General features: G+C 46.5%; 1 protein-coding gene across 1 annotated transcript in view; it reads right to left on the reverse strand.

The window, feature by feature from the left end:
* Window positions 1–17,585: 17,585 nt before the first annotated feature.
* The window catches only part of STK10 (serine/threonine kinase 10), a 142,598-nt gene continuing 137,139 nt past the window's right edge, over window positions 17,586–23,044 (reverse strand). The window contains exon 19 of the mRNA XM_032158627.2: window positions 17,586–17,781. Within this exon, the coding sequence (XP_032014518.1) occupies window positions 17,641–17,781 (141 nt within the window). The 3' untranslated portion in view covers window positions 17,586–17,640. The remainder of the gene's footprint in view (window positions 17,782–23,044) is intronic.

Consider the following 23,044-nt stretch of genomic DNA (forward strand, 5'->3'; position numbering starts at 1 on the left):
AAGCAATCCTCCTGTCTCAGCCTCCCAAAGTGCTGGGATGACAGACAGGCATGAACCACAGTGTCTGGCTGGCCTTCATTCTTTCCCATGAGAAGTCAGGAGTCATTAGAGTTGGTGTTCTCTATCTGTCATTTTTCTGTGGATGCCTTCAAGATTTTCTTTTTATTTTTGCTTGTAGCAATTTGACTATAATGTGCCTAGGCATGGTTTTCTTCACATTTGTCCTGCTTAACAGTTGTTAACCTTGAATCTATAAATCGATGTCTTCACAAATTTGGGGCAATGTCAGTTATTTCTTCAAATATTTTTCATCCCTATCCCCTCTCTCTCTCTTCTCCTTCTGGGTATTGTCTCATAGGTTCTTTCCTCATCTTTTTTCTCTCTCTCCTGTAGATAAGATAGTTTCTTTTATTGACTCCTCTATCACCTTTGTGCTATTAACCTTATCCAGTGAATTTTTAAATTTTAGATATTGTGTTTTTTCAATTCTAGAATTTCTTTTTTTTTTTTCCCAAGGCAAAGTCTCGCTCTTGTTGCCCAGGCTGGAGTGCAGTGGCACAATCTCAGCTCACTGCAACGTCTGCCTCCTGAATTCAAGTGATTCTCCTGCCTCGGCCTCCCAAGTAGCTGAGATTACAGGCATGTGCCACCACGCCCAGCTAGTTTTGTATTTTTAGTAGAGATGGGGTTTCATCATGTCAATTAGGCCGGTCACAAACTCCTGATCTCATGTGATCCACCCGCCTCGGCCTCTGAAACTGCCAGGATTATAGGCGTGAGCCACTGTGCCTGGCCCAATTCTAGAATTTCTATTTGGCTGTTTTCTATAGTCTCTATTTTTCTGCTGTGATCTCATCACTTTTCATGTATTGCAAACCTGTTTTTCTTTATGTTGGTGAGCATAATTATAATAACCTCTCAAAAATCCTGTTTGCAAATTTCAAAATCTGGGTCATCTCAGAATTAGTCTCCATGGACTATCTTTTCTCTAGAGAATGGGTCACATTTTTTGCTTGTATTGTAAGTAATTTCAGACTGCGTCCTGCATATTCTCAAAGTCATGTTGTAGAGACTGGATTCTGTTGTTTCTCTGAAGAGTGTTGGTTGGCTCTTGGTTTTTGTTTTGTTTCGTTTGAACAGGCAGTTAACATGGTTGGATTCAAATTGCAAAGTCCGTCTCCTGGGAATCAGGTCAAATCTCAGTTCAGTTATTTTATCCTTAGCCAAGCTACTTGCAGTTGGCCCTGTAAATGCATAGTTCAGGGGTCAACTAGAGTTTGTGCAAAGTTTATACACGTAGTTTGGGGCTTCTCCTCTCTGACTCCTTTCTTTCTGGGGTATCCCTCCCCACTTTGCGTTAGCATAGTTGTTCCTTAAGTTTGTTCTCTGGTTTTTCAGGCCAGAAAGACTGAGAATTTTCTATCATAGTTTTAGCTGCCTTGCACAGCACCAATTGCATCCTGCCCTTAGGCTAAAAGTCACAAAAATGTGAAAACCATATTGTGCTGGTCTCCTCTTTCCATTTTAACTGCCCTCTGGGATATGCTCATTTGTTCACTCTCCAGTGTCTTCAGGTAGTTTTGTTGTTGTTTGTGTTTTCTAGTTGCATTTGATAGAGTTTACTGTTGTTTATGGGACAACTATATGTCAAATTTACCCATTACTTAGCTACACTGGAATATACTCGAGTTTTTTCCTCACTCATTAGTTGGATGTAGAGGACCCCCCTCCTTCAATGAGGCCATAGACATCAGCTGAAGAGAGGCATTAGTGAGGTTCAAACCTGACAGCCTGCTAATTTAGCCAGTAAATGGGTTGGAGCAATATTCCCAAGTGTAGAATGTGCTGTCTCTAAAGCCGGAAGAGGCCTGCCACACTGTGCTTCTTAATGTTAGAAGCTTCGCTCTGCAATAATAATTACTATACCCTAAAGGAGATGTCCTGGCATGGCATGCCCCAGACCATTAAGCACTTCATTTTTATTATTATTAATATTTATTTATTTATTTAGAGACAGGGTTTCACCCTGTCACCCAGGCTGGAGTGCAATGGTGTGATCATGACTCACTGCAGCCTCGAACTCCTGGGCATAAGTAATCCTCCCACTTCAGCCTCCCAAGTAGGTGGGACTACAGAAACGTGACACCATGCCCAGCTAATGTTTTTTTTAATAGATGGGGGTCCTTCCGTGTTGTCTAGATTGGTCTTGAAGTCCTGAGCTCAAGCAATCCTCCTACCTCAGCCTCCCAAAGTGCTGGCATGAGCAACCACACCCAACTGTTAGGCACTTCAAAACTACACTGGTCAGCTGGGCATGGTGGTTCACACATTTTGAGAGGCTGAGGTGGGTGGATCACTTGAGGCCAGGAGTTCAAGACCAGCCTGGCCAACGTGGCAAAACCCTGTCTCTACTAAAAGTACAAAAATTAGCCAGGTGTGGTGGTGCATGCCTGTAATCCCAGCTACTCAGGAGGCCAAGGTGGGAGGATCACTTGAGCCTGAGAGGCAGAGGTTGCAGTGAGCCAAGACTGCTCCACTGCACTCCAGCCTGAGTGACACAGCAAGACTGTCTCAAACAAACAAACAAATAAACAAACAAAAAACAGAACAAAACAAAATTAAAAAAACCTACACTGATATAGCAAGGTTTTTATCTCCCTACCTCTGGAGCACATAATCTTATTGGGACATCTGCAGTAATTGCCACTTCTTGTGCATCAGGTCCAGTTAATGTAATGTATCAATATAGTGAACAAATGTAATGTTACATTGAGGGTCCAGGAAATCAAGTCTTATTTGAACTATATTTTGACAGAGAACAGGAGAGTTAACAGGACAGTCCTAAAGCAAGATGTAAATGTATACTGTTGTCCATCCCTGGTAAATGCAAACTGTTTCTGACCTTCCTTTCTGGTGGATATTGTAAGGTGCACATTTATTAGATCAATAGACACATAATATGTAAGAGAGGTTATTTGCTTCATTCTAGTACAGGTTGAACATTACAAATTGAAAAATACAAAATTCAAAACACTCAAAAATCTGAAACTGCACTGCTATAACACTCAAAGGGAATACTCATTGGAGCAATTCAGATTTTGGATTTTTTGGATTTGGGATGCTCAATTGGTAAGTATAATGCAAATATTCCAAAACCCCAATAAATAAAAACTACAAAACACTTCTATTCCCTGGCATTTTGGATAAGCAATAACAAACCTGCATAGATAGCATATCCAGCACAGCAATTACAGTGTGGCTACCACTTAGCTAAGTTTGCAATGTAGTTCACTGTCATCTGCCATGATCTAGCTGATTTTGCAGGGTCTAGAGTGGGAGATTAAAATGGAATATAATGAGTACTACCACCCTCGCTTCCTTTCAGTCTTTTAAGTTTAGCATACCATTCTACCCATGAGGCAGTGTTGTTTGTGATTTACTATCTTAGCCAGATGTATGGATAATGGAGTGGGGTAGGGAAGAGCAATTCAGGGGCTTTCACTTGGCCTTTCTTACTACAATAGTCTTTATTCCATAGGGTTATGGAACTAATGCAAAGTTTTCCTAGATGCTAGGTATATACGACCTGATTATACATTTGGGTACCAAGTGTATGAGTCCGTTCTCACACTGCTATAAAGAACTGCCTAAGACTGGGTAAGTTCTAAAGGAAAGAGGTTTAATGGACTCACAGTTCTGCAGGGCTGGGGAAGCCTCAAGAAACTTACAATCATGGCAGAAGGGGAAGCAAACACATCATTCTTCACATGGCAGCAGGAAGTAGAAGTGCCAAGCAAAGGGGGCAACGCCCCTTATAAAACCATTGGATCTCATGAGAACTCACTATCATGAGAATAGCATGGGGGTAATCACCCCCATGATTCAATTACCTCCCACCAGGTCCCTCCCACAACACGTGGGGATGATGGGAACCACAATTCAAGATGAGATTTGGGTGGGGACACAGCCTAACCACATCATTCCACCCCTGGTCCCTCCCAAATCTCACGTCCTCACATTTCAAAACAGAATCATGCCTTTTCAACAGTCCTCCAAAGTCTTATCTCATTCCAGCATTAACTGAAAAGTCCAAGTCCAAAGTCTCATCTGAGACAAGGCAAGCCCTTCCACCTATGAGCCTGTAAAATGGAAAGAAAGTTGGTACAGGGGATATAGGCATTGGGTAAATACACCCATTCCAAACGGGAGAAATTGGCCAAAACAAAGGGGCTACAGGCCCCATACAAGTCCAAAATCCAACTGGGCATTCATTAAATCTTAAAGTTCCAAGATCATCTCCTTTGACTCCGTGTCTCACATCTAAGTCATGCTGATGCAAGAGGTGGGCTCCCATGGCCTTGGGCAGCTCTGCCCCTGTGGCTTTGCAGGGTACAGCCCCCCTCCTGGCTGCTTTCATGGGCTGGCATTGAATGTCTGCAGCTTTTCCAGGCACATGATGCAAGCTGTCAGTGGATCTACCATTCTGGGGTCTGGAGGATGGTGGCTCTCTTCTCACAGCTCCACTAGCAGTGCCCCAGTGGAGACTCTGTTTGGGGACTCTGACTCCACATTTCCCTTCTGCAATGCCCCAGCAGAGTTTCTCCATGAGGGCTCTACCCCTGCAGTAAACTTCTGCCTGGACATCCAGGCATTTCCATAAATCCTTTGAAATCTAGGCAGAGGTTCCCAAACCTCAGTTCTTGACTTCTGTGCACCCACGGGCCAACACCACATGTAAGCCGCCAAGGACTGGAGCTTGAACCCTCTGAAGTAATGGCCTGAGCTGTACATTGGCCCCTTTTAGCCACAACTGAAGCCAAAGCAGCTTGGGATGCAGGGAACCATGTCCCAGGGGCCCTGGGCCCAGCCCATGACACCATTTTTTTCTCCTAGGCCTCCAGTACTGTGATGGGAGGGGCTGCTGTGAAGGTCTCAGACAAGCCCTGGAGACATTTTCTTCATTGTTTTAGTGATTAACATTCAGCCCCTCATTACTTATGCAAATTTCTACAGTGGGTTTAAATTTCTTCCCAGAAAATGGGTATTTTTTTCTATTGCATCATCAGGCTGCACATTTTCCAAGCTTTTTTGCTCTGCTTCCTCTTGAACACTTTGCTGCTTAGAAATTTCTTTCACCAGATACCCTAAATCATCTCTCTCAAGTTGACAGTTCCACAGATCTCCAGGGTGGGGGCAATATGCCACCAGTCTTTTTACTAAAGCATAGCAAGAATCACCTTTATTCCAGTTCCCAACACATTTCTCATCTTCATCTGAGACCACCTCAGCTTGGACTCCATTGTCCATATCATCATCAGCATTTTGGTCAAAGCCATTCAACAGGTCTCTAGGAAGTTCCAAACTTTCCCACATTTTCCTGTCTTCTTCTGAACCCTCTAAACTGTTCCAACCTCTGCCTGTTACTCAGTTCCAAAGTCACTTCCACATTTTTGGGTATCTTTAGAGCAGTACCTCAGTCTCTGTTATACCAATTTACTGTATTTATCTGTTCTCACACTCCTACAAAGAATTGCCCAAGACTGGGTAAGTTATAAAGGAAAGAAATTTAATTGACTCACAGTTCCACAGGGCTAGGGAAGCCTCAGGAAACTTAGAATCATGGCAGAAGAGCAAGGAAACACATTCTTCTTCACATGGCTTCACTTGGTTCTCAAGTGCATCTTCACAGGTATCCACCGAAGTCTCAGGGTTCCATTTCTCCCCTGTCAGGGGCCTGATTTTCATGTAGAAAACTTACTGGGACTACAGAGTTACCCACTGCTGAAGTTCTGCTACTCTTACAATACAATACAATCCTATGCCTGGACTTCACGTGGCACACGTCCTTCTTCACAAGGAGAAGTGCTAAGCAAAGGCACAAAGCCCCTTATAAAACCATCGGATCTCTTAAGAACTCACTATCATGAGAACAACATGGGGGTAACTGTCCCCATGATTCAATTACCTCCGACCAGGTCCCTCCCATGACACGTGGGGATTATGGGAACTACAATTCAAGATGAGATTAGGGTGAGGACACAGCCAAACAATATCATCAAGAAAATGATTAACAGGTGTTATCTGTGACGTCTTACGGACCCATTGTAAGAAAGACCTGGGTCAGGACTACATTCATGCCTGACCTGTAGAATCCCTACTCTAATGATGAGTCTTTGATGGTGCTTTAGTTTTGGAACTTTTGCTCTCTTTCTCAGCACTCTGTCATGGTAGTTCCAGCATATTACCTCATATAACACAGGCCATTATTTTTTCCAAGTACCTAAACATTATTCCTCTGTTAATTCTAACTTCAAGGCCCCTTGTCAGGCTGTTAAATATTGAGTTGTGGAAGAGTATCCCCATATCAGCAAACACTCCTTTAGCCAGATAAATATTCTACCACCCCAATTTCTGTTTCAGCATCCTCAAGGTACATTTGTAAGCAAGCACTCCCTATTCTTGCTGATACATACTAGTCTGGTCCTACAGATCCTTTGGTGAATAATCCTTTTCTACCCTTAGCAGAACCAGCACTTCCCCAGGTGAGTCATGCTAAGACTTAACCCTAGTTGTTTGCCTCCTGTCCAGGAGGGGTGTGGGGAAAGATCTTGAGGAAGGCAGATATTGTTTGCAGGTTATCTGCCTCAGTTCAGGCCCCTGCACAGTTTCTGCAAGGAGGGGGCTGCTATTGTCCTCTAACAAGGGCGAACGTTTGCCCAGAATGTTCAAGGGACTCTAAGAGTTAAATATTCTCAAGTACATCTTCCCAGGTATTCCCATTGAAGTCTCAGGGTTCCATTTCTCCCCTGTCAGGGGCCTGATTTTCATGGAGAAAACTTACTGGGACTACAGAGTTACCCACTGCTGAAGTTCTCCTATTCTTACAATACAATACAGTCCTATGCCTGGTCTTCAGCAGAGTTTGCTTTCCAGCTACACTATATGGCAGTCTTTTTTTTTTTTTTTTGAGATGGAATCTTGCTCCGTCACCCAGGCTGGAGTGCAGTGGCACCATCTCAGCTCACTGCAGTCTCTGCCTCCCAGGTTCAAGCGATTCTTGTACCTCAACCTCCCGAGTAGCTGGGATTACAGGTGCCTGCCACCATGCCCAGCTAATTTTTCTATCTTTAGTAGAGATGGGGTTTTACCATGTTGGCCAGGCTGGTCTCGAACTCCTGACCTCAAGTGATCTGCCTGCCTTAGCCTCCCATATTGTTGGGATTATAGGCATGAGCCACTACGCCCAGCAGACAATCTTTTTAAATGCTGCTGCAGCGGCCTTCTGACTTCACATCTTGCTTTAAACTGGTAACTGTCTCACCTGAGCCTGTCATTTTCTCTCGTGCATCAACAGCATCCAGCAACAATAAACTAATTCTACGGTCCCTTAAATTATTGCTTCCTCTGAATTGTACAAGCCAACGCGACCCCTTCCAGCTGTAGTCAATTCTAATTTTCCACAGGTATATATTTCACTAATGGCAACGATACGGCATACCAGGCACTAACAGCACTTCCCTTATGATCAGTAATAGGGTCCTTATTGCCATCTGGCCAGCAAGTGATTGAATTCCAAATCTCATCCTTAGAGTCCCTTTCCTAGGACTATTAGCAGTTCCAAATGTCGTAAGTAGGGTTATTCAGAAGCAGAATATGAAACGAGAACTTGTGTGCCAGTGATCTAGTAAGGAAATGCTCCCCGGAGAAATTGGAAAATGACTTGGAGAAGGAGGATGATGGAGGGAAATGCAAAGCGAGGGTGGGAGGATGATGGAGGGAAATGCAAAGCGAGGGTGGGAGGATGATGGAGGGAAATGCAAAGCGAGGGTGGGAGGATGTTGGAGGGAAATGCAAAGCGAGGGTGCAGTCTCAAGCACAGTCCCATGGTGGGGAGCTTCAGCCTGATCCCACAGGGGAATTTCAGAATATAAATGATGCCTCAGAGTTTGTCCTGACTTGTTGCAAGGGAGCTGGGCTTTCATACTCCCACACCAGTCAGTCACTGGCTGAGACCCACCTATCTCAGGGTGGGTGGATGTAAATTCGCAGGCACTTCTGACTCCAGTAGCCAAGAGCAGGCCTTTAAAGAGAGCCTCAGGTGTGGACAGTTAGAAGCAAAAGTCTCAGGAACTGGGGCGAGGGAAACAGAAACCATAAAAGGGGATCTGGGTGGAGCCGGGACAGTGTCCACTATGTGCTTATTAGTTTTCCTCCCCGACTCCCTTTTCACTCCTCTGACCCTGGAGGAGAAGAGCAAAGTGGCAGAAACGGTGAAGACACAAACTACATTAGAATGGGCTAGGTTATACGACTGCTGTAGTAACAACCCTAAAATCTCAGCAGTTTACCACCATTCAGTTTACCTTTTGCTTATGCCTTGTGTCCTGTGTGGACTGTGAGGGGCCCTGCTCTCCATGGTCACCAGGGCTGAAGTTGTTGGGGGTTCTGCCGTCTTGTTCTGCACCATCTAAAATCCACAGCCGCCTCATGTGCTTTAATAGGAAGAGAGAGACCAGAGGGTGGCCCTTGGCTTTTCTTTTTTTTTTTTTGAGACGGAGTCTCGCTCTGCCGCCCGGGCTGGAGTGCAGTGGCGCAATCTCGGCTCACTGCAAGCTCCGCCTCCCGGGTTCACGCCATTCTCCTGCCTCAGCCGCCGGAGTAGCTGGGACTACAGGTGCCCGCCACCACGCCCGGCTAATTTTTTTGTATTTTTTAATAGAGACGGGGTTTCACCGTGTTAGCCAGGATGGTCTCCATCTCCTGACCTTGTGATCCGCCCACCTCGGCCTCCCAAAGTGCTGGGATTACAGGCGTGAGCCACCGCGTCCGGCCTGCACCTGGCTTTTTAGTGTGCTTCACCATAGGTGTGACAATCACGTCATTAAGCAGAATGGGTCACCAGGACCTGCCTGACTGCCGGGAGGCCAGAAATGTAGAGGATCCAAACGGTGCATTTGGTGAGAATTGTCCCAACCACGCCGGTCTTTGTCACTATGAGCTTCTAAGTTTAGTTCAAGCTTGACCTGGGTGAGAAAGAGGTTATTTTTTTGAGACAGGGTCTCATTCTGTCACCCAGGTTGGAGTGCAATGGAGTGATCTTGGCTCACTGCAACCTCCACCACCCTGGCTCAAGCTATCCTCCCACCTCAGCCTCCTGAGTAGCTAAGACAACAAGTGTGTGCCACCACGCCCAGCTAATTTTTTGTATTTCTTGTAGAAACGGAGTTTCATCATGTTGCCCAGGCTGGTCTCAAACTCCTGGGCTCAAGGGATCCACTCGCCTTGGCCTTCCAAAGTGCTGGGATTATTGGCGTGAGCTGCCATGCCTAGCCTGAGACAAAGTTTTATTTTATTTCATTTCATTTCATTTCACTTATTTATTTTTGAGGTGGAGTCTCACTTATCGCCCAGGCTGGAGTGCAATGGCACGATCTCGGCTCACTGCAACCTCCACTGCCTGAGTTCCAGCAGTTCTGCTGTCTCCACTTCCCGAGTAGCTGGGACTACAGGTGCCCACCACCACACCCAGCTAAGTATTGTATTTTTAGTAGAGACAGGGTTTCACCACATTAGTCAGGCTGGTCTCGAACTCCTGACCTCAGGTGATCCGCCTGCCTTGGCCTCCCAAAGTGCTGGGATTACAGGCGTAAGCTTCCGCACCCAGCCGAGAAAAAGTTTTAAATCAATGTGAAAGTAAAACTTGGTAACTAGACTTTACAAAATAATTTTGGAAAAGCTATGAGATTTGCCAGACAATTTTTTTTTTAATCATCAAGGTAGAGGGAAATGGTTTTACCTAGCACAGAAGATATGTAGTTACATGAAAGAATAAGATTCCTAATGAAAAACCAGAAAATAGCCAGAATCCCTAGCTGTATAGTACTGATTAAGTACATAATAAACATTCATAGGGTGGTAGGTTAATTAGCCACTTAAAATGATGTTTCTGGCCAGGCGCTGTGGCTCACGCCTGTAATCCCAGCACTTTGGGAGGCTGAGGTGGGCAGATCACCTGAGGTTGGGAGTTCGAGATCAGCCTGACCAACATGGAGAAACCCTGTCTCTACTAAAAATACAAAATTAGTTCGGTGTGGTGGTGCATGCCTGTAATCCCAGCTACTCGGGAGGCTGAGGCAGGAGAATCGCTTGAACCCAGGAGGCGGAGATTGTGGTGAGCCGAGAAGGCGCCACTGCCCTCCAGCCTGGGCAACAAGAGCGAAACTCCATCTCATAAATAAATAAATAGATGATGTTTCCAGAGAACTTTTAGTGACATTGTTAAACGTTCATAATATAATGTAAGTGAAAAAAGTCAGGATATAAAGCCGTATATGAAAATCCCTTCCCATCTTTTACCTAAATAACTGTAGGGACCCTGATTGCCAGCCACCCTCCAGCCCCTGTCCCTCCAATGTGTTTTTTTACAGTGCAGCCAATCATCTGCCTATGATATCAAGCAGAGGCCATACCTTGTTTGCAGGATAAAATCCAAATTCCTTTTCATCGTTTCCATATATCTCTCCCTAGTCAAGCCTCCTCTCCACCTTTATTTTTGTCAACTACCTATCTTACACTCTAGTCTCAAATTTATAACCTCCCAGCCCAGATATTTCCTCTGAGCACCAGATGCGTGTACACAAATGACATCCCTCCGTGGATGTCTCATGGGCATCAAATTTATTATTTTACTTATTTTATTTTGTGAGATGAAGTTTTGCTCTTCAGGGTCTTTCTCCCATTACCTTGATGAATAGTACCTGGCTCCCTTCTAGTCATTTAATCTCTTTAGGAAATTGTCACTTAGCCACACCCTTAGTATTCTCTCCCACGCTTACTTTTTCACTCTTAACATGGCCAAGCTGAGAACTTTCCAGATCTATTCTGCTTCTCTTTTAAGTATAAATTCTGTCTTTAAGTCATTTCTTTGCTCTTGGATCTCACTGTATGTCATTGATAGCAGCCAAGCAGCAGCCTGAATGCTTTGTTGCTTAGCTGCTTTTTTTTTTTTTTTTTTTTGCCATATATCCTAGTTCATTGCTCCTAAATTCCATAAAGTCCTAGGACACAAACACAATTCCACCAAGTTATTTTCAACTATGTAACAAGGATGGCCTTTACTCCAGTTTCTAATACCTTGTTCCTCATTTCCATTTGAGACCTCAACAGAATGGCATTTACTGTCCATATTTCTATCACCATCCTGGTCATGAGCATTTAAGTAATCTCTTAGAAGATTCAGACTTTCCCCACAGCTCTTCTCTCCTGAGCCCTCACCACAATCGCCCTTAATGCTCCATTCATGGCAGGGTAGGCTTTTTCTAGGCTGCTTCTTCCAATTTTTCCAGCCTCTACCCATTACCTAGTTCCAGAGTGGCCTCTACATTTTTCACAGGTGTTTGTTACAGCAACAGACCACTACTCAGTACCAATTTTCTGTCTTAGTCAGTTTTCTGCTGCTATAACAGAATACCATAGACTAGGTAAATTGATAAAGAACCGAAGTTTATTTGGCTCATGGTTCTGGAGGCTGGGATGTCCAAGAGCACAGTGCCAGTGTCTGGCAAGGGTCATCCCATGGCACAAAATGGAAGACGGAAGTGAGCACATGAGACAGAGAGAGGGAATTGGGCAAACTCATCCTTTTTTGCAGGGGGTGGGGAACAGAATCTTGCTCTGTCGCCCAGGCAGGAGTGCAGTGGTGCAATCTCGGCTCACTGCAACCTCCGCCTCCTGGGTTCAAGCGATTCTCCTGCCTTAGCCTCCTGAGTAGCGGGGATTACAGGTGCCCACCACCACACCTGGCTAATTTTTGTATTTTTAGTAGAGAGGGAGTTTTCACCCTGTTGGCCAGGCTGGTCTTGAACTCCTGACTTCAGGCGATCCACCCACCCCGGCCTCCCAAAGTGCTGGGATTACAGATGTGAGCCGCCATGTCGGGCCACCTCATCCTTTTTATCAGGAATCCATTCCCATGATAACTAACTCACTTCTGCAATAATGGTATTAGTCCATTCATGAGGGCAGAGCCCTCATGACCTAATCACCTCTTAAAGATTCCACCTCTCAATATCCTTATAGTGGCAATTAAATTTCAATAAGTTTTGGAGGGGACATTTACACCATAGCAAGGCATCAGCTAAAAAGTCCTACTTCCGGCCGGGTGCAGTAGCTCACACCTATAATCCCAGCACTTTGGGAGGCCAAGGCAGGAGGATCATGAGGTCAGGAGTTTGAGACCAGCCTGACCAACATGGTGAAACCCTGTCTCTACTAAATATATAAAAATTAGTCCGGCGTGGTGGTGCATGCCTGTAATTCCAGCTACTCAGGAGGCTGAGGCAGGAGAATCGCTTGAACCCGGGAGGTGGAGGTTGTAGTGAGCCAAGATCACGCCACTGCACTCCAGCCTGGGCAACAGAGCTTGAGTCCATTTAAAAAAAAAAAAGTATTACCTCCTCCCGTCATGGAGCCTGCAGTCTTCCCTTTCCTTCTGAAAGCCTCAAACCTCTGTGGGCCAAAAAACTCTTTTAATATAAACAGTCCTTTTCAGCTGGTCTCTTGAATTGCTAAGGCCATAATTTCAACGGTCCTTCCCCTGAGTAAACTCCCCTTCTTCTGACTGCCCTTGGGATAGATAAGGTGTTTTAGCCTGGCATGTTAGTCTGGACCTGTCCATCTCTTCAGCCTCATGACCCATAAAGCATTTACCCTAAACAATATCCCAGTCTCTGAATGCACGCATTCTAGCACATACTAGTTTGTTTTTCAAGACTCAGCATCTCCTTCTCTGGGAAGTCTTCCCTGATTCTCCCAGGCAACGTCAGTCTGAACTTACACTCTGCTTTTCCAGGTCTGTTTCCCTACAAGGACAAGGAGACAGTGTCAGCGTCTTACTCATCTTGGCATCTCTAGCACGTGGTGCTTAAGGGGTGTCAATGAATGCGGAATGATCTCATTTCCCAAGTCCCATGAATCCTCTAATGCGCTGTTGTTTTGTCAGTTTCATGAATTATTTTTCACAAGAACCCCAGTCATTTTTCTAGCCCTTAATGGCAGGCAGGCCGGCTGCTTATTTGTTTGCATCCCGCAGACAGTAATCAATGTCAACTCCGCACTGACCTTGTGGCTGCGGCCTGCCCCCTGCTGGTCAGAAGGTTTCTAGGACAGAGACAACTCAAGGCTGGAGAAACAGGGGTTCTAAATCATTTTTTTGTGCGGTGGACTCCTTTGGCATTCCACAAAGAATATGAATCCCTTCTCAGAATAAGATATATTTTTTGAGGCAGAGTCTCACTGTCACCCAGGCTTGAGTGCAGTGGCACGATCTCGGCTCACTGCAACCTCTGCCTCCCGGGTTCAAGCGATTCTTATGCCTCAGCCTCCCGAGTAGCTGGGAATACAGGTGTGCCACCACGCCTGGCTAATTTTTGTATTTTTAGTAGAGACAGGGTTTCACCATGTCGGCCAGGCTGGTCTCAAACTCCTGACCTCAAGTGATCCGCCAGACTCGGCCTCCCAAAGTGCCAGAATTACAGGCTTGAGCCACTGCGCCCGGTGGTTTCTCAGAATATTTTCAAGTGTGCAATATAAAGCACATAGATTACAAATGAAACCAATCATATGGAATACAGGTAACAAAATACTGAAAAACCTGTATATATTATGTATGTGATATATATGCCCATGTAATGTGATCTATGGATGTATATACACATATGCACGTTAAATAACAAGATCTAGTAATAGGTCTAATAGCTACTGTAATTTCAAAGTGATAAAAATATTTTGAGATCTCTACAACAGCTGCAATGTGATATGAAATATCTGGGATTTCTACTGGTGACAGTCACAGCTACTGATACTACTACTAGAGTTTGTAGTAAAACTAAAGACCAAATCTTTTGCCATCCAGATACCAAGACACCCTGAATTCTACATATGGATCCATTGTGGGGAGAGTCTATGGACCCAAAGTTAAGAAAGCCTGAATTGTGTTTCAGAGGCATGGCAGACAAATTCTTCTAAATACGGCAGGGATGGCTAGTGGCTAGATGTCTGTTCGACCCTTGATTAGTTCAAGTGGCAGTTGAATGAGACACAGGAGGTATGCCAGAAACACCTCTGGCAGAAGGTCCAAGTTTGAACCCCATAGGCATTACTTACAGTGTTTTGAGAACTGGCTTGACCCTTCCCTTTGCCTAGGGCCGATTTCCTCATCTAGAAAATGAGAATGAGCCTGGTGTGGTGGGGGGTGGCTCCCACCTGTAATTCCAGCTGTTTGGGAGGCTGAGGCAGGAGGATTGCTTGAAGCCGGGAGTTTGAGACCAGCCTGGGCAACATAGTGATCCCCCCTGCCCTGTCGCCTGTGTCCACAAAAAAAGCCAGGCACTGTGGCTCATGCCTATAATCCTAGCTACTCAGGAGGATAAAGTGGGAGGATCATCTGAGCCCAAGAGTTTGAGGTTACAGTGAACCATGATCATGCCACTGCACTCCCTATCTCCAGGGTGATAGGGAGACCCTGTCTCTAAAAAATAATAAATACATAAAATGGGAATGATGGTGTCTTCCTCCGATTATTGAAAGGATTCAGTACATTAACAGGTGAAAACTTTTTGGGGTCAATGAATGTTTGTTGTTAAATGAGAATGATATTAAACGTCTGTAGAGAACACGCCCCATGACCTGTGCTCTCTCAGCCAAGCGTAATGTCTTTCCAAAGAGAAACCCGAAGTCTGAGCTGCCGTGTGACCTGGGAGGCACCTGTGTCCTTGGAAGATAAGTCCTTTCTTGCCGGGTGAATATGGGTAAGTGTGCCCTGCTTTCCACCCCAATCCAAAAGAACAACCCGAACGGCAAATAACCTTGTTATTTTATTAGAAGCATATTTACATTCTTGTAGTTAACTTTCCAGAGAACATTTTACAAAAATTTTGTATAAAGTCTGGAAACTACATAAAAATAATTTCTATCTTTCATAAAGGGAAAATATAAGTTAGTTACATTTACTCTAAAACCAGACAGAGAAAAAAAAAAAAAACAGTTCTGTCTGTCCCTTATACAGAAAGCACTAACACAGGGCACGAGGAATACTGCGTGGGCCTCTCAGAGATGGGCATTGCACGGTGGCTCCATGGTGAGGCTAGGTGACCCCGCCAGTCCCCATCCAGAAAAGCACAGGGGAGCTCTGAGGGCTCAGGCGGCACTGAGCAGGGACGCAGCAACTCCTTGAAGGGCAAAGGTGATGTGAAGGACGAGCCACAAGGAGAATGATCAGACTTTCACCTGAACCATGAAACTGGCATTTCACCTAATACTTTCTCACACGCCAGGCTACACACGGAAATACTGTAAGCAAAGCCCAAAGCGGCCCTGTCTGGCGGTTCCCAACGCTGGCCTGGCCTGGTAGAAGTGGGTCTATGTTCTGCAGTTACACTGCCGCTAGTTCATGTTTCCCCAGCACCTATGCACCAAAGAGAATAAAAGGAGACAATTGTTTCGCTTGTCTCATTTGTGAGAGACCTGAAACACACCCCTATCTGGGTCAAATTCTGCAGCAGGCAAGCTAAACGCTTACTAACCTGAGAACAATTGCTAGCTCCAAGAGAATCTTTACTGTGCATTTAAGATTTGGGCAGTCCCCTTTTCCTGCTGAAGGGCTGCCCCTCCCTTCCCAAGCATTCGGTTATAACCAATGTTGAGAAAATTTCCAAGGAATTGCTTTAGAAAGACAGAGTATACAGAACCTTAACCTAGCTGGGTGCAGTAGCGTGTGTCTGTTGTCCCAGCTACTCAACGTTGAAGCAGGGGGATCAGTTGAGCCACGAGTTTGAGATCAGCTTGGGCAACATATTAAGAGACCCTGTCTCAAAGAATTTTTTTTTTTTTTTTAGAGACAAGAGTCTCGCCCTGTCACCTAGGCTGGAGTGCAGTGGTGTGATCTTGGTTCACTGCAACCTCTGCCTCCTGGGTTCAAGCGATTCTCCTGCCTCAGCCTCCCGAGTAGCTGGGATTACAGGCAGGCACCACCACGCCTGGCTAATTTTTGTACTTTTAGTAGAGACAGGGTTTTGCCACGTTGGCCAGGGTGGTCTTGAACTCCTTACCTCAGGTGAGCCACCGTGCCCGGCCTAAAAAAAAAGAAGGAGTGAAGGCGGATAAAGTCCTCCCAGGGAATGTCAAACACTCCACCACCAGCGAAACGCTACCCGCTCAATACGCCCTAGGATTACTCCAAATCATTCCCAGTTTTGTGTTGGTGTTGTTTTTAAAAAAGCAGGTATCTTCCTGGAGAAACCATACATTTTATAGCTGTTTCAATGAAACAATTAGAAATCGGGATGAAAAAAGGTTTTCTTTATAAGCAAACCCGCATACTGGTTCAAACATTTGCTTTTATTGCGTTATATACACTCTGCAGCCGTAGAATCAGAATCTGGGGGAAACCAACTGAGACCCTGAAGGCCCAGCAGGAGCCCATCTGAGGTACGGAACCTGCGCTTCTGCCATGTTCCCAGGGCAGGGGGCATTCCATCTCCTCCTGATGCTTTTTCTTCCTGAAGAGAAGTCCAAGAGACTGCCAGCCCAGGTCTGAAATGCAAGGCGGGACTCCTGAACACAGTCGCGGGGACGGGGCAGAGGGAAACAGCCCTCCGGTTTCACCTGCAGACAGGGTGGGCCAGAGTGCTAGGGAGCAGACTGGGTTGTGGAAGCATTGTGTACTGAGGAATCAGTCCCTGAACGCAGGAGCCTGTGCGGGGGCCAGCACGAATCGCAGCCTGGCAGTACAGCCTGTGCTTCTCCGTGCCTCTGGTGCCAACACCCCACACGCGCCACACCAACTGCTCCACCTAACGTGCTCAGTGGCACAGGCTCAGGCAGCAAACGTGTTCCAACCCACCTGGGCAGAAGAGGCCAGACCAGCAGACCAAGTCCGGTGTGTATGCGTGTGTGTGTGTGTTCACACTCATGTGCAGGAAGGGGGACGCGAGATGGCATGAAACACGGAGAAGCAGAATAAACATTTCAGCCTTCCTCTTTCCCCAGTCCCCGCCCCCCATATAGACATGGCTTTGTCTTAAGTGGAAAGCAAACTGGTAGAACAGGGGGAATGAGGCCATCTCCTGAGCAGCCAGCTACAGGCCTGGCTCCACTGGGAACAGAAATGGCTGTGAGGGACTTGATGATTCAGTGACTCTGCAGGGAATGGCTGAAAAACCAAGAATTCCAGCCCGGATGAGCCCACGGGGACTTCATCAGCAGTGCTTTGTTCCCACAGAGAGCAAAACTGGTATTTTCGCAAACAGGAGAGGACTCGAGGCCACAGAATATCCATTCCTCCTGGACCCTGACCCCACCAACAGCCCCATCCCTTCCAGCTTGAAGGGATCTGGGGCTCAAGGAGAATATACATTAGGGTCAGGTGACAAATAATGACACCTCACCCTCCACAGGCCAGCGAGAAGTCAGGAACGCTGGGGCAGGTCTATCGGGCACAGTTGGGGTGGCACAGGGCAAGGGGCTGGATTTGAGCTGGCACAGACGCAAGAGGGAAAAGGGGTCCTGAGTTACATATTCACAGAGAATGAAGGAGAAGGCCCTGGGGCCCACCAAGCTGCCAGCCACAGCCCCGGGCGGTTGTTAAGAAGCATCTGTGGAACTGTAGGGGAAGAACTTGGCGGCTTTGCTTGGAGTGGAGGGGTTTGGGCACTCCGCCTCCTCACTCAGCTTGAAGAACATCTCCTGCTCCCGCTTCTTCTGGTTCAGATCCTCTTCCAGAGCCTGGGGAAGAAAGAGGACGGATGGCGCTTGGTGAGACCTGCAGGCCACACATGGGTCTCCCACTCACAGGACCCCCACTGACATGGCCTTCTCTGGAACGTTCCCTTCCAGGCCTCAGTGCTTGAGAAACTACGGCTTCCCTCTTTCCTACCCTAGAGCTCCTCCCCCAGGAGGTAAGTACCACCTCCTGCCACCGCCACTCAGAAGCTCCCTGTGGACTGAAGGGTACAGTTGGGGGAAATATCAATCTAGATGGGGCAGGGAGGAAAAAAAGCAGATGCAAATCCCCTGGCAGGAAAACAGCCAAATGACTGGAGAAAAACCCGAGGGAGAAGATGGAGACAGATTTAGCAGCAAAGGAAGCAGAGATGTCAGAAGTTTTTTTTCAAAATACACATGCCTGAGTTGAGATTGTGCCACTGCACTCCAACTCGGGTGACAGTGCGAGACTCCATCTCAAAAAAAACCAAAAAAAAAACAAAAAAAACAAAAAAACAAAATACACGTGCCTTTGCCTAAACCCAGAGGTTCTGATTTTGAAGATTTGTGGTGGGACCAAGGCCTTCTGTACTGTACAAACTCTTCAGGTAACTCAGAGGAGAGCTCTAGTTGAAAAGCACTGCGGGAGGTTCCCCTGGGCACAAGCAAGTTTATCTAGGTAAATTGGATCCTACCAGAAATATTTTTCTTTTCTTTTTTTTGAGACAGAGTTTCGCTCTGTCGTGCAGGCTGGAGTGCAGTGGCACTATCTTGGCTCACTGCAAATTCAGCCTCATAGGTTCAAGTGATTCTCCTGCCTCAGCCTCCCCAGTAGCTGGGATTACAGGCACCTGCCACCATGACTGGCTAATTTTTGTATTTTTAGTAGAGAAGGGGTTTCACCATGTTGGCCAGACTGGTCTCAAACTCCTGACTTCACGTGATCCACCCACCTTGGCCTCCCAAAGTGTTTGGATTACAGGCGTGAGCCACCGCGCCTGGCCTAGGATTTTCTAAAGAAACTGGAAATCAAGATTTTAATGTAAAATCTCCTTATATACTTAAAAGTGGACATGTTTTAAAAAATCTACAGGCCAGGTGCGGTGGCTCAGCCCTGTAATCCCAGCACTTTGGGAGGCCAAGGCGGGCGGATCACCTGAGGTCAGGAATTCAAGACCAGCCTGGCCAACATGGCAAAACCCCATCTCTACTAAAAATACAAAAATTAGCTAGGCCTGGTAGTGTTTGTCTGTAATCCCAGCTACCTGGGAGGCTGAGGCAGGAGAATCACTTGAGGCGAGGTGGAAGTTGCAGTGAGCCAAGATCGCACCACTGCACTCAAGCCTGGGTGACAGAGTGAGACTCTGTCTCAAAAAAAAAAAAAAATTTTTTTACATCACTATGTTGGCCAAACATACCATGCCTGTAAGCCAATTCCAGCACACAGGTTCTCAGTTTGGGGCCTCTGCTCTAGGAATACCAACAATTTAATAATAATAGCTACTACTTTTTGAGCACAGAATGGTTTAGTAACTTGCCCAAGGTCTCACAACTAGTAATGGAGGAGTTAGGACTTCATCCCACCTGTGTGACTCCAAAGCCTGGGCTGTTTAAGCATTACTCTGTTCTAACCACCACATATATTTCTCAATACAACCTTCTAAGGCCAGAGTCAGGGATCTTTTTTCTGTTACGTGACCGACAGTAAACATTTTTGGCTTTGCAGGACATATTTGGTCTCTATTGTGACTACTCAACTGCCACTGTAGTACAAAATCAGCCACAGACAATCTGTAAATGAACGAGCATGGCTGTGTTCCAATAAAACTTTATTTACAAATATAGGTGGTGGGCCAGATTGCTAACACCTACTTTAAGGAAATAAATATTATCTACATTTTACAGCCCGAAAAGCCAGGGTTTAGGAGGGAAGATTTGACTTGTTTGAGGCCACATTCTGCGTTAACACTGACCCAAGCAACACTTTATTGACTCTACCAGATATTCCGTACTTGCTTGAAATACATCTGAATTTTTCTAAAAATACTCCACAATGTACAATCATCTCCCTGCCTCCATACAAGGCAGGAGGGTTCACGGGCTGCTGACTGTAATGCAAGAATGTAAAAGACCATTTATTCTCGAATGAAAATCATCACCTCTGGGTCATTGTTCCAGCAGAAACCCAAGTAGCTAATGACAGAAGAATTCTATAAAGAATTCTGCAAAGAGGCAGCCCCCACAGGCAAAGTCCAATGCTGGCTTCCCAACTGCACACTTGTGGTGCCTCCCCTGAGCCCAGGCCCCTCTTTGAAGCAATCTGAGACATAAGGCAATAGCTAGGGGAAACGTGATCATTCATTTTCAAACTCTCTCAGGATATGCCAAGGGTATAGAACCCCCAGGTAAGAGAACCAGGTGGACGTTTATTTCCTGATTGCAGAACCAACCTATGTCGGCAGGAACACTATTGACTTGAGTGTCAAGTATCGAAAGTCCCAGCAGACCATGGTTACAGAAACTGATGAGCATGGGCCTAACAGGAAGTCTGGGACCCTGGCCAGCTTCCAGCCAGAAAGCTCCATTGGCACAGGGAGGAGGCCTCAATTCAAGGACTCCCAAGGCCATTACACAGCTGAGATGGGCAGCTGCCTCCTGTCCAGACCACAGTTACAGTAAGCAGAACTGATGTATGATGGCAGAACAAACCTCAGGACTTCAGGACCCATGGGCATGAGATTAAGGGTAACTTGGGCAGCTCTCTCCTCAGAGAGTTCAGGGGAATGAGTATGTCCTTGGCCTGTACTATGTGCTGGCGACTTCTGACATAACATTGCAGTATTGACAGCTTCACTGTACAAATAACCCCACTGAGGCCCCATTTTTTTTTTTTTTTTGAGACAGAATCTCACTCTATCGCCCAGGCCGGAGTGCAGTGGCGCTATCTCGGCTCACTGCAAGCTCCGCCTCCCGGGTTCACGCCATTCTCCTGCCTCAGCCTCCCGGGTAGCTGGGACTACAGGCGCCCGCCACCGCGCCCGGCTAATTTTTTTGTATTTTTAGTAGAGATGGGGTTTCACCGTGTTAGCCAGGATGGTCTCCATCTCCTGACCTCGTGATCCCCCCCCTCGGCCTCCCAAAGTGCTGGGATTACAGGCGTGAGCCACCGCGCCCGGCCCGCCCCATGTTTTTTGTTTTTGTGTTTTTTTTTTTTTGAGACGGAGTCTTGCTCTGTCACCCAGGCTGGAGTGCAGTGATGCGATCTTGGCTCACTGCAACCTCCGCCTCCCGGGTTCAAGCAATTCTCCTGCCTCAGCCCCCCATGTAGCTGGGATTACAGGCATGCGCCACTGTGCCCGACTAATTTCTGTGATGGTTAATTTTATGTGTCAACTTGGCAAGGCCTTGGTATCCATCTGTTTGGTCAAACACCAGACTAGATGTCACTATGAAGGTATTTTCTAGATGTGATTAGCATTTAAATCAGTAAACTCTGAGTAAAGCAAATTACCCTTCATCATGTGGGTGGGCCTCAATCAGTTGAAGCCCTTCACAGAAAAGAAGAGAGAAGGAATTCTGCCTCTAGATAGCAAAAACAACTGGGTCTCCAGCCTGCTGACCTGTTCTGCAGATTTCAGACTTACCAGCCCTCACAATCGTGTGAGCCAATTCCTTAAAATAACTAAATCAATTTCCCTCTCCCTCTCCCTACACACACACACACACACACACACACACACATCCTCTCTCTATCTTAGTTCTGTTTCTCTAGAGAATCCAGACTAATACAGGCCCAGAGCGGGGAAGATGGCTTGCCCAAGATCCCAAAGCTGGTGACCAGCAAGAACGTCTAGAGTGCCAGCTAGAGAGGACATGGACGAATTCCCCCAACCTCTGATACCATGCTAGACCAAGCTGCTATCATTGCTCACCAAGGTTATCACAATAGTTTCCTTACTGGTCTCTCTGCCTCCACTCTTGACCCCTGAGGGCAGCCAGCAGGATCCTTTTCAAAACACGAGTCAGACCACCTTGTCCTCAGCTCAGAACCCTCCAGTGGCTCCCATCTCACACAGAGTAAAAGCCAGACTTTACATAGGCCCCCCCACCCCTCTGACTTTACCTCCTATCACCTCCCACCATCACCACCACTCTCTCCGGCCGCAGGGGTCTCCTTGTTTCACAAGCAAGGTGTCCGGGCCTTTGCAGTTGCTCTTCCCCGTGCTGGGAATGTCCCCCTGAAAACCCCCACGGCTGCACGGCTCCCTCCCTCAGGTCCTTCAGATCTTGGCTCAGATGTCATCTTCTTAGATGACATCTTCCTGCCACACCATCTGAAGCAGCCTCACTTTGTGACCCCCCCCATGCTGTTTCCCTCCCTGCTTCTTGGCCCCTCACTAGAAGGTCGGTTCTTCTGGAGGGCACGGACTTGTCCCTTTTGTTCAATGCAGTGTCTCTAGTGTCTGAAACAGTGTGGGGCACTTAGCAGGTGCTCAAGAAATATGTGTTGCATTAATACACAAACAAATGAACCATCATGCTAACGATGACACACAAATGCAATCCCATGTGATAGGCACCATGACAGGGGCAAAGACGGGGAGCCCAGAAGAGACACCATACAGCCTCCATGGGGGATGCCTGAATAATGAAGACAAACAGAAGTTGGCCAAGCAAAGGCTGGTGGGTAGAGAATTCCTGGCAAGGGGAACAGGCTGGGCAAAAGCCCAGCAGGGAACGAGGAAAGCGCATATGGTATGGAGATCTATTTGGGTACTGAAATCTGTTCAGAGCACAAGTGGGGGATGAGACTCACGGGAGATAAGGCAAGAACAGTAGTTCTCAAAGTGTGGTCCACGAACCCCTAGGGGGCCCAAAACACTTTCTGGGGGTGGGGGAGGGGCAGCAAGCTCTAGTTTCCTACTAAGACACAGTTTGCTTTTTCACTGTTTTGATATTTGTGCTAATGGTACAAAAGCAATGATGGGTAAAACTTCTGGAGCTTCTGGAGGATTAAGACAATGGCCCCTCCAAACTGAATGGGTATTCTTCACCACCGTGCACTCACATGTGTTTATTTTTATTTTTATTTGTTGAGATGGACTTTCACTCTTTCGCCCAGGCTGGAGTGAAGTGGTGAGATCTTGGCTCACTGCAACCTCTGCCCGCCAGGTTCAAGTGATTCTCCTGCCTCAGTCACCCGAGTAGCTGGGATTACAGGCATGCACCACCATGTCTGGCTATTTTTGTATTTTTAGTAGAGACTGGGTTTTGCCATGTTGGC

This window comes from Hylobates moloch, unplaced genomic scaffold (genome assembly GCF_009828535.3).
Source record: "Hylobates moloch isolate HMO894 unplaced genomic scaffold, HMol_V3 SCAFFOLD_6, whole genome shotgun sequence".
Lineage (NCBI taxonomy): Eukaryota > Metazoa > Chordata > Mammalia > Primates > Hylobatidae > Hylobates > Hylobates moloch.